At 45.8% G+C, this 12,270-nt stretch overlaps 1 protein-coding gene across 1 annotated transcript in view; it reads right to left on the reverse strand.

The window, feature by feature from the left end:
* LOC146832981 (complement C3-like) overlaps positions 1–12,270 on the reverse strand; it is a 1,056,379-nt gene that overhangs the window by 590,935 nt on the left and 453,174 nt on the right. Inside the window, exons 19-20 of the mRNA XM_085600524.1 lie at positions 10,075–10,160; positions 4,856–5,001 (exon numbers count right to left, since the gene is read on the reverse strand). Of these exons, the coding sequence (XP_085456650.1) occupies positions 4,856–5,001; positions 10,075–10,160 (232 nt within the window). The remainder of the gene's footprint in view (positions 1–4,855; positions 5,002–10,074; positions 10,161–12,270) is intronic.

Raw genomic sequence — 12,270 nt, forward strand, 5'->3', positions numbered from 1 at the left:
GGTAGCAAACAGAAAAACCAAGGAGCTCAAACAGAGCCTTAATCAATCCCTCACACATATAAAAAAAAACAAGCGAGAACACACTGGACACAAACCTGGATAAGTCAGCTTGCGTACAGAAAGTCTGTGTATAATCTGAAAAGAGAGGCGACTGTTAATCTATCAGCAAAACTTTTGTACGACCTCAAGACCAACAGGTGTAATAAATTCCGGAAGACATTGAACAACCAAAACAATGTATCCCAATCAAGAGCCACAGTCAATATTCCTGAAGAGACGTGGTACCAATAACTCACAAAACACTTTGGCCACTCAGACCCAAATTTGAAGCTGCACAAGATCACTGCTCCTCAAGCAATGATCTCTTCCAACCCTAAAATCATCTTAACCGGGGCCTCGATCTCAAGCCCTCCGTGCATTCAGGCAGCAACAATCGAGTAGCAGATCTCAAAAAGCCGAACAGGAGGTTGCACCTGGTCAAAATTGAATTCCAACTGCTCTATTCAAAGAAGACAAATCGTATTTGGCAAGGCACTTGGAGTCAGTTTACGAGAGCCTAATTATTTCAAACACCATTCCCTTCTCATGAAAAGCTCAACAGCCAATCAGATTTACAAAGGGTGTACTTACTCTGACCATGTGAACTATCGGCTAATAGCTCTTTTGGACATGGAATCCAAATATTGAGCTAGTTGTCTCTGAGAGAAACTAGCTGCATGGGTAATTGAAATTAAACATCCCCTTTCATAGACTACAAGGCTGCTTTTGATCAAGTGGATAGAGGAAAGCTGTGGCATAAGCTGGCAAGCTTGAATATACCCATATCACTGCTGAGAGCCTTAATCCTTTTCCACACTAACACCTGGGTCAGAATCAAGCTTGGTGATGGTGCCCACTTATCAAGAAGGATCCGAACCTAGCAAGGGCTACGACAAGGGCCCTTCAACCTCTTCTTAGCTGACTTGCCCCCTTGCCTAGCGCAAGGTAGTTCTCACGTTCCAAAGATGGGCAATACTATACTTCCATGTTTGATGTATGCCGACGATTTGGTGATGCTTAGCCAGACAAAAATCAGCCTCTAAAGGCTTCTGGAGGTCACAGCCCAATACTCCTATGCAAATGCAATGGAGATCAACTTAAAGAAGTCTAAAATAATGATTCAGAGAAAAACACATTGGAGTCCACACCAGTGGCATGTGGGCAAGGACTAAAAGAATACAAGTACCTGGGTATGCTCGTAGACAGCCAGGGCTCTTTCAAAACCACTACTGGAGCTTATGCGCAGGAAACCAGTTGTTCTCACTGCCGCCTTTAAGCGCGTCAAAGCAACCACTGGATCCTCCGCACTTCTACCACTTCTGAAAGTAATTTTGTCCAAATTAATTCCTACCATTGCCTATGGAAGCGAACTTTTAAGGGGGAGAGACATCCTCCACCTGCATAATGCCATTTCCTTTGCTGGTATATTCATCTCCAGCCCAACTGAGCTCCGAATTCGGCCTAGTCAAGCAATCCATTGCAAGGCAGTGACCCTTCATTAAACTCTGCTACAAACTATAGGAAGCCAGCAGCAAAACCGTGAACTATCACCTAAGAACAGAAATTAGAGCTAGGAACTACTTCCCGGCAAGAAACTAACTCGCCTGCTGCCTGGCATCCCTAAGTCTAACAAATTAATGGGAGACGTTCTCCATCTTCTCCCAGACTAAGACCATGGTCAAAAAGCACATCAAAACCTGCTCACTGCTTGAAAACAAAGAGGCATTTTCTACAACAGCGATCCCCGCCAGAGATGCCGCGTCCTGCGATTCTGCAACAGGCACCACTTGAGCCGTGATCTGGACGGTTTCCTTGATAAATACGCGGGATATCCTGATATCGACGCACCACTGATGTTATTTATACTCTGCCCCCTTCTCTAACGCCCAATCTGCCCTGAATGCACTATACTTATGATTGTTTAACTTCCCCATAGGTCTTAATCTTTCTCTACCTGAACTACCTTCCCCGCTTTATGGACCAGCCTTGAATGAAAGGCAAATTGTTTATAATTCCAAGACAAACATGATTTATATATTTGTCCTGAAGATGATGCCATTTATTTTGTTTTTCGGCATCGAAACGTCGTCAACACAATAGGATCATATGTACTGAATATGCTTGTGAATGCTATGTACAATGGTCACTCAAATTATAATCAAGTCGCTTCACTGATTATAAGTATACAGACCGATTTGCTCGCTGTTGCCTATATTTATTGTTTTGTCTTGTTCACTGTAGGTCACGGGCTGTGCCCCCTTGACATTACTTTCTGATTTTGTGCATCGGCAAATAAATTCCTGTCCAGCTGGACAAAGCACATAAATACTATTTAGTTTGTGTCTATCCTTATCTTAATCCCCCAACTACTAGGGTCCACTGTTTTTTGTAACAAACTATAGGAAGCCAGCAGCAAAACCGTGAACTATCACCTAAGAACAGAAATTAGAGCTAGGAACTACTTCCCGGCAAGAAACTAACTCGCCTGCTGCCTGGCATCCCTAAGTCTAACAGAATAATGGGAGACGTTCTCCATCTTCTCCCAGACTAAGACCATGGTCAAAAAGCACATCAAAACATGCTCACTGCTTGAAAAAAAAGAGGCATTTTCTAAGAGATGGCATGCTTGGCGCACATTGGAGTCTTACACCAGGCTAACAGCTCAACCATGCCTGGGCATTAGTATTAATGCCCAGCTCAAACCATCATTCATGAGGTTTTGTGTGGTCTGCCCGCCATCATTTCCACATCTACCCCCATGAAAGTGAACTGGCATGACAGAGCTCTGTCGACTCTGCGGAAAACTTGGTCCATCAGATCTGCACTTGTAAAGCCATTATAAAAGACCGAAGATCTATTCTGAGACCAGCTAAGAACCAAAGGGGGTTACACCTCTGTAGGCCCGCGATACCAACCTGTTTTAATGTGACGAACATACAGCTCATCTGAAGGCTCTCAAAATACCTGATTACGCTTGATAAGAGAATCACTAATTCATCTGATCCGATGCTTCAACCTCTGAGGCCACCTAAGGCCCTGAACAAGTGCTCTTATACAATTTGCACTGCATCATCTTCTTTCAACAAGCAGGCAGTCTGGGATAGAAGCAGTGTCTTATATTAAGGACATATATGTCTTATAAGACACTCCAGTCTTTTTTTTGTAACCATGCTCTATTCATTACCATTAACTTAACTGCTGTTGTGCAACTTTCCATTGAAAGGTTTTATGTAGGTACTGAATGCTGAGCTTTTAATTAACTTATCACTAAATAAAAAGAAACTTGAAACTTGAAACATGAGAGGATTTTGTGAAGTTAACTACGTGACAATTATTTTGGGTACAGGGAGTGAAAAAAGTAAGGCTTTAGTAAATTATTTTTTTCATACACAACAAAATGTAAATACTTGTATATTAACTCTCTTCAAATATTTCAGAATATATCAGCAGTTGGGAAAGTCCAAATGAAGCACATTTTTTTATAATCCCGATGTTAGATAGAAACAAAGATTTTAATAGGATCAAAACAAATCGATAGACTTGGGGCCAGATGTACGACGGAATATTGCATGCGCAAATGGGTTTGCGACCCGTTTGCGCATGCAATTTTCCTCTGGGCCATGTACTAACACTATTTTGCGAGTCACAAATAATTTGCAACTCGCAAAATAATGTTTTGTGACTCGCTTTTAGGAAGGGGCATTCCCTTCCTTATAGCGACTCACAAACCATGTACAAATGTTTTGCGACAGCAATTGCGGTTGCAAAACACTTGCAATTTTCCGCCCTCTTCAAGAGGGTGGTAATACAGTCGCAAATGGGAAGGGGTCCCCAGGGGACCTGTTCCCCTATGCAAATACAGGGGAAAATATTTTTTAGGGGCAGGCAGTGGTTTAAAAAAAAATCTGCTTTATTGAAAAGCAGTTACAGACATGGAGGTCTGCTGAGCCCAGCAGGCCACCATCCCTGGGAGGGCCAGCCATTCCCAATGGGGTCACAAATTGCGAGTGCCTCATTAATATTCATGAGGCTCATATTTCGCGACCCCATTGAAAATCGCAATCAATGTCTCTGCGAGTCGCAATTTACACTGGTCCTACATCTGGCCCTTGGTGATGTTCAAATGAAAAATTTGCTGAAACCCAATTTCCACACATGCTTGCTTGTGGCCTTCATAGTTTTTTTTTGTAAATGTTTTTATTAAATATCCAGTCATACACAAACAACGTTACAAGATACCAGCATTAATAGCTTGTAGAAATCGTATATACATAAAAGGTTACATGTCTGCCGGTAAGAACATTTACCATCCATAGTCCGACAGTGAAACCTTTGGCATGACATCGGATTACATACACTTGTGGTCTTTATAGTTATAGATGTAAATCTATTTGTGCATATTTAGTGGTCATTTCAATTGAAAATGTGCTGTCTGCAAACAACAGTGCACTGCCACACCATGCTCAAATAGTATATTTGCGCCAGGCACACCAAAATGGACCATAGCTACATATTATCACTTTCCTGCTGTATCCATTTGATAGACGTGTGCTTTGTGTAACGCTTGGATTTTTCACAGTCCCTATGACTTTAATGACGTAACATTGATGGCAGCACCCCCACTCTGAAAATTGCTCCAGTACCACTACTGTATACCTATCACTTTATCGCCCTTATTCCCAGTCGCCTTGTCTGTGATGATTGGTGTGCTTAGAAACATATTACTTGTCCACATAAAGCACTACATGAAGACTGGATTTGAGATTTCTTCTGAGCCTTGCTTTTGGGAACATTTGTATTTGATGCTAACAAATACCTTTATGTCATCGTCGTTTTCCTCGTAGTTATAAAGCACGGCTCGGATTTCCACCTGTTCGTTCCTGACGACAGAGTAAGGTAGACGCAGGTCAATGAAGTACTTCTTGAACACAGTGATCTCATACGGATCGGCCACACAGATCCCTGCAGTGAAAGAGGTTCACAGTCACTGTGGTGGCAAGCATGAAAATACCGGCTTCAGGACTCACACGTTTTTTCTGTGTAATGGTAAGATTTCATTGAGACCCTCAATTTTAAATAGAAAACAGACAGAAAACATATTTCGTGAAATATTGGAAATTTAACTTACTTGCTGCAAAATGGGGCTAGATCCTACACTACAGAAGACTTTGACCCTCCTAATTAGTGATGTGGTTAATACCGCAGCTGGAATGCCTATTACCGCATAATACGGTCATTTCTACTATGGCCCTGGAATGGGGGATAACTGCAACACATGGTATTTGGGCACCAATTCCTACCTATATGAATTCAAGGCACTTTCGCGTGACAAGAAAAGAAAAAATAGAGTTAGGAGCACTCAGCCTCTAACACTGCTAACCCAAAAATGACATCCTCCACAAAAACATTCTGGAGACTATAATGGAGAATAAAAGTATTGGAGGAAGTCCACGTAGCGGCCCAACAAACCTCAGGAATGGACTCCCCACACAACTCAGCTCACGAGGTGGCTTCACCCCTTGTGGAACGGCCCTGCACCCCAGCCGGCGGAGGAGCACCCATCAGGGAATAAGCCAACTCAATCACCTGCTTCAGCCACCGGCTAATGGACAGGGAGGAGGCCTTTTACCCTTTGAAGCCGGCCCAAAAGAAACAAACAAGGCCTCAGACTTTCAAAAAGACTGAGTGCGATCCAGATACACCAAGAGGGCACATCAACAGGGACCAATCCAAGTCCCAAGAAGAACCAGGAACCTCCACCAGAGCCGCAGAACCAGCTCCTTTGACTTTTGGAATTGAGATGCCACCTTGGGCACAAAAGAGGCACCCAACCTCAAAACCACACCATCATCAGAAAAAGACAAGTAAGGTTCCCCGGCCATGAGAGCACCCAGTTCCCCAACCCGCTGAGCAGAAGTGATCACCACCTAGAAAATCACCCTGAAGGTGACAAACTTAAGATCAATCAACTCCAATGGTTCAAAGGGGCTGACACCAGAGGCTTCAACACCAATGGCAAATCCCACAGGGCAAAAAGCAGCTTCACAGGATGGGCGAGAGAGAATGTGAAGCAACCTGATCACCAGATCATCCAGACTACCCCACGGAGCACAAAAAGCCTTAACGGCAGTGCACTGGGCCCTCAAGGTAGACACTGCTAGGCACTTCTCAAAGCCCTCCCTCAAAAATTGTAACACATCCGTAAGGGAACACTCCAATGGAGACAGATAGAGGGAACCACGCAAATGGCCAAAATTCCCCCAGTGCCTCTCATAGGACTTCTGAGTGGAAGAACGATGGGACTGCTGAATAGCCAGTTATAGGTGCAAAGGCAGTCCCTGGCACTGTAACTCCAGCCTCTCAACTTCCAGACCAAGCAACGGAGCCACGGACGAGCCAGAGCAGAGATAAGACAGTACGCAGAGGAGAAGGGAAGCGCGGCACCATCCACGAACCCTGAACAGTCATCAACCAGAGACTGGGGAATCAAGACCGATGTGGCCAAAAAGGCACCATCATTATCACCATCCATGACTCGCCCTGGAGACGTGCCAAAAACTGGGGAAGCAGAGCAATTGGTGAGAAGCATACAACAGGCGGTTGGGCCACGGAACTGTGAGGGCATCCACCCCCCAGGCCCGACCTGAGGATACCGATACCAAAACCGAGAAACCTGAGCATTTTGCAAGGTACCAAAAAGATCCAGGGATGGTGCACCAAACCTCCTGCACACCAGCTGAAAGACCTCCCTGATAACACACAGATCGTGAGAGGAAGGGAAGAACTGGCTGAGGACATCTCTCACCTCATTGTCCATCCCCCAAACATACACAGCTCGCAGGGATAGAAGGAGCTGTTCCACCCAGAGGATCAAAGGCCCAGCCACTACATTGAGGGACTGGGACTATATCCCAGCCCCGATTGTTCAAATACGCCACAGTGATCTGGTTGTCGGAACGCACCACCAGGCTGCGCTCCTCCAGCAAAGCTTGAAATCCCTCAAAATCACAGGAAACAACCATCAGCTCCCTCCAATTGGAGGACCTCAACTCCTCCCTCAGAGACTAGTGGGCCAGCAAGTACATGTCCTCGAAAATCACACCTCAATCAAACACGCTGGCATCCGTAGTCAACACGCAAGGCAGGGTCTGGCTGCAACGGAACACCTCGCTCCAGATTGACCACCAGAGTCCAGCTGCTGGCACACTGCAGGGGACAAAGGAACCACCAGATCAAAAGGCGTCGGAGTGAGGATCCCACACCGACAGCTGATACAGCCACAGAGGGCAGTTGTGAAACAGAGCCCAAGGCACCAGAAACACAGCTGCCGCCAAGTGCCCCAACATCCACAACCTTAGGGGAACAGACAGACAGGACATACCTATCACCTCCAGGACCAAGGATCAAAGCACCCGGATCCATGAAAATGGCAGGAACTCATAGCCCAGGTTGGTTCGGAACTGGGCCCCAATGACCGTCATGTCCTGAGAGGGCACCAGTTAACACTTCTCCTAGTTCAGGAGAAACGCATGTGCCCTGAGCAAATCACACACTATCCCCAGGTGCCCTAGGACCAGCTCCTCCGAGGGAGCATGGAGGAGCCAATCATCCATATAAGGGTATAAGAGAATGCCTTGGACATGAAGGGAGGACTCCAGGTGAGCTACCACCTTGGTAAACACCCGGGGGTTGACCACAGCCCAAATGGAAGAATTAGAAACTGTTAATGCACTGCCCTGATGTCGAACCTCAGAAACTTATGGGAGAGGGGATAAATGGGCACATGATAGTATGCATCCTGCAAGCTTAAGGTGCACATCAGATGGTCTTCAACACCAATGGGATCCCCATCTTGAAGGGGAGAAGCAACACAAACTGGTTCAGAGCCTTCAAATCCAAAACCAGCCGGAAACCCTCCGTAGCCTTTGCCACCAGAAAGATTTTTGACTAATCCCCGTCACGTCCAAGGGGGGACCACCTGAATGGCTCCTTTCTTTAGCAGAGAATGAATTCCCTATGCCAGAGCCACCTGCTTTGTTTTCCTGGAAGGCCAAGGAGTCGGACAGACACCGGATGCTGAAGAGACCTCTCCAAACTCAATCCTGTAGTTGTGCATCACAATGTCCAACACCCAGGCATCAGAAGTAGACTGCTCACATGCCTGGAGGAAGTGCCGGAGGCAACCGCCGACCACAAACTCCTGTCCCATCATTAAGCCAGGAACGAGGATTGGGAGGAGGAAATTTCACCTTCCTATCCCAACCCTTTCCTGCAGTGACTCGACCTTGAGACCTGGGGAACTGTTTCCTGGAGGAAGAGCAAAAGGGAGATTTAGGCTTAAAGGTCAGTCTCTCACTAGCCGTGCCTTTGAGGGAGGAGGAATGTTTCTTCTGCTTGAATAACATATGCAGCTTGTCCTCCAAGTCTGCCCCAAACAACAAAGATCCCTGAAAAGGCAACCTGAGTGCAGATGCCTTCTGGGCAGAATCTGCCCTCTAGTCTTTAAGAACAATATTTCCATGGCCTGCCACACAAACCCCTCCAGAACGGCCCGAAGCCCTGACCACATCAAAAGAAATATCTAAAAGATATTCTACTTGGCGCTCAAACTGATCCAGCAGACCAGCACCATCAGAAATATTGTCCAAGGACCTGAACAGTGCCTTGAGATCCATCAGCAAAGATTTCACCACATAAGTACCATAGATCCCAGCCCAGAGAGTGAGATGGGAACCAGAATAGACCTTACAAAGGGAGGCATCCACCTCCTTATCCACTACATCTTCCTCCAAGGAAGTCCACCCTACCAGTCTGGCCACAAATGAATCAATGGGAATGGCATTCAGTAGGTCTTTCTACATATTCTGCAATGGGTAAAATGTTGCCTTCAAACTGGACAACAAGGTCTTATCTGTGTACCTCCACTCACTCTTGAGGACATCAGAATGTACTGGTGAACAGACACATCGAGGGGCACAAACTCTGTAACTTCAGCAGGAACCCCCCAGATGAAGTTGAAGGCATTTCCTCATCTGGGAAACTCATATCAGCATTCACATGCCTGATCCAGTCAGGCAGCATGTCATTGGAAACATACTTGCCCTTCCTCCTCAGACCCTGAAGAATAAGGAGACAGATCAGGCCCCAACCCCTAAGGCTTAGGAGAGTCCCTCATCGCCAACAATGTTTCCTGTATCAATCTCTTCAATTCAGAGTCCCCACACTCCCTGCAGCACTCTGGTGGGGGAGGAGAAGAACTGGAGGAATTAGAGGAAGAATTGGAAGACTCAGCACCATGCTTCCTCTTTCTGGTATGAGTCCCCATGATCCACAGAACGTATCAGGCGAAATAACAGACCAAAGCATAGCAATAAACATAACCGTTATGCAGTACTTACCCCAGGCATAAATACCTCCTTACGGCCAAAAGAAACCGAAAAGTAACATGCTCCCAGGCCAGGACAGGGCCACCCTCAATGACTGGCATGCCTGGACCCAGCCCAACTGTCCTCCGTGCAGTCCCCTAGAAACCAGGCTCCACCTGAGCACCCCTTGCCAAGCTCCGACGTGCCAACCAAGACTTCCAGCGTCTGCCAATTAGGCCCAGTTGTCAGGTCAACATGACCACGACCTGGAAACACCCCAGTCACCAAGGGCCAAACTTCCACCTGCCGTTTCTCCCGGCAAGTCCCGCAGACCGGGAGATGCATACTATGAAGAAGACAGCCAAGACAGGAACAACTGACCACAGATCTCGCCCAGCAGGAGCAGCCCAGCAAACGCTCATCCCATTCTGTCAGAGACAGACAAAAGAACGGAACAAATGCTGGGTAAGTACGGTTTATGTACTCCCGGTGGGAGGGGGTGGGGTCGGGAGACCGAGCATTCCTTGTGCTCTTTTTTCTGTTGGGACGATGATAGATCGCCTTAAGTAATGAATGGGACGATGACCTAGGGACCTGGGGATAATTAATTTGCTACAGATAAATAACCTTCAGTCAACCTTTGCATTTCCACAATAAAAGCAGGACTCACCCTTTCCATCTGAGAGGCTGACAGCAAGAACTTCCCAGGTGGTGATGGAATCCTTTAGGTACTCTTTCATTATTTTACTGGAGAGTCTAAAGAGAAACAAAGTGATATTTAGGGTGAGCTGATAAAGGAGGAGTCAAATATTGACAAGTCATAGGCCTAAAAGTGGCAGGAGTGACTAAAGGAGAGAACAATAAGAGCCAAGGTCGACAGTAATTGTGGTCTAACAGCAGTCCCACGGGTAATGCTATTATAGCAAAGAGAAAGAGTAGAAAATAATTGCCTAGTCTAGTGAACAGAGTTGATGCGGTGAGAAAGATTAGAGATCTTTCTTGAACTCTAAGTAAACTCAATTATCCCAGTCAAGGCCATCAACACCCAAACATATATTGGCATATGAAGAACATTACATGCTACTCTAATTATGTGCACGCTCTTTAAAACTGCTTGTATCTAAAGTAGTTACTTAAAACATTGGGCATGACTTATGAACTCTCACATTTTCAAACCCTGAATAGTCATGTGATGCAATCCATTAGGTAGATGATGTTCGTTTGAAAAATACAGTATGTAACTCATCAAGCAATTGCTCGAAAAAAACTCAAAAATTGTTTAGGCTGTTCCATTGTAGTGATACATAAACAGGGTAAGCCGACTGAATTTTGTCACTCATACTGACCAATTTCACTCCTCAACACAGAAGCCAAAATATTGGCAAAATTATTGGCCAATAGACTAATGCCAGTGATCACAAAATTATTGCATCCCGATCAATCAGTCTTCATGCCTGGGCGGAACAAAGCACTAAATCTTAGACGACTACACGGTGTGCTGGGTAGAAATTATACCTTCAGAGAAGCGGCAGAAAGTCTCTCTTTTGATGATAAAATAGCGTTCAACACCATTGAATGGCATTACTTATTTGAAGTGCTGGAGAGATTGGGTTTCACTTTCGGCCCCAAATTTATAAACTGGACAAAGCTGTTATATGCGCAGGCCCTGGCCCATGTTGTTGTGAACGGACACATATCAAGTGCCTTCCCCCTCAAACATGGAAGGCAACAGGGATGTCCCCTTTCCCCACTGCTCTTTGCCTTGGTGCTGGAGCCCCTGGCAGCTTGGATAAAGGGAGACCCCATAATCAGAGGCCTGAACTGGACAGAGGGATGGGCGGACAGAATCTCTCTATATGCGGACGATATCCTCCTTTACATGGCTTCACCCCACTCATCAATAGGCAGGATTATGCAAATTTTCACTAACTTCATAAATATTTTGGGTACACCATCAATTGGTCCAGATCAATATTATTTATTCTTCAGGGTCCTACACCAAAGTTGCCTTCGGACTGCCCAGTGACAGTGAGAGAGGAAGGATTCCGATATTTGGGGATATATGTTATAAGAGATCCCTCACTCTTTTAAACAAGTGATCTCCTCGGACCCCTTAAACGACTACAGGATGATAAACGACATAGGAGAACACTGCCGCTGTCCCTCCTGGGCCGTGTGGCCCTTTTTAAAATAATGGCACCACCGAGGTTCTTGTATGTCTTGCAAAACACTCCATTCCCCAAAGCAAATACATGTTTTTCCCAGATTGAGAATGAAGTCAGAACATTGCTGTGGGAGGGGAAACCCCAAGGATAGCCATAGATTGTACGAGGGTGGTATAGCCCTCCCAGATATCCGGTTGCATCATTGGGCAACTCAATTAGCTGTAATCAACCAATGGATATACGGCCCACTCTCGGACCCTGCATACCAAATGGACAAATTCCTGATGGATCCGAGAGGTTACAGACGGGCACTCTACACTAGTCTCAGATGCCAGGTGTTAACAGGGCCGACACAACAAACTGACCATCTCTGGTATAAGATAACAAAGCAGCTAGGATGGGAAAATAAATTAACTCAGACAACGCCGCTGTGGGACACCGAGATACTTAGAGAACTGATTAGGCAGCCAGGTTTTGACAAATGGGATTTAATTGGTATCTCAACAGTGGGGGATTTGTGGGCAGAGGGCAAAATTAAGCCTTTTGAGATGCTGAGGGAGGAATTTGAGATGGTGACACACAAGACCTACTGATATTACAAATTAGACACGCAATAATGTTGGTTCACCCGTCAGGCTCAACTCTTCCAGAATCAACCCTGTTAGAGGACAGATTATTATGTGACCAAGTTGAGGGTAAAG

The sequence above is a fragment of the Triturus cristatus genome, chromosome 4_2, assembly GCF_964204655.1.
Source record: "Triturus cristatus chromosome 4_2, aTriCri1.1, whole genome shotgun sequence".
Lineage (NCBI taxonomy): Eukaryota > Metazoa > Chordata > Amphibia > Caudata > Salamandridae > Triturus > Triturus cristatus.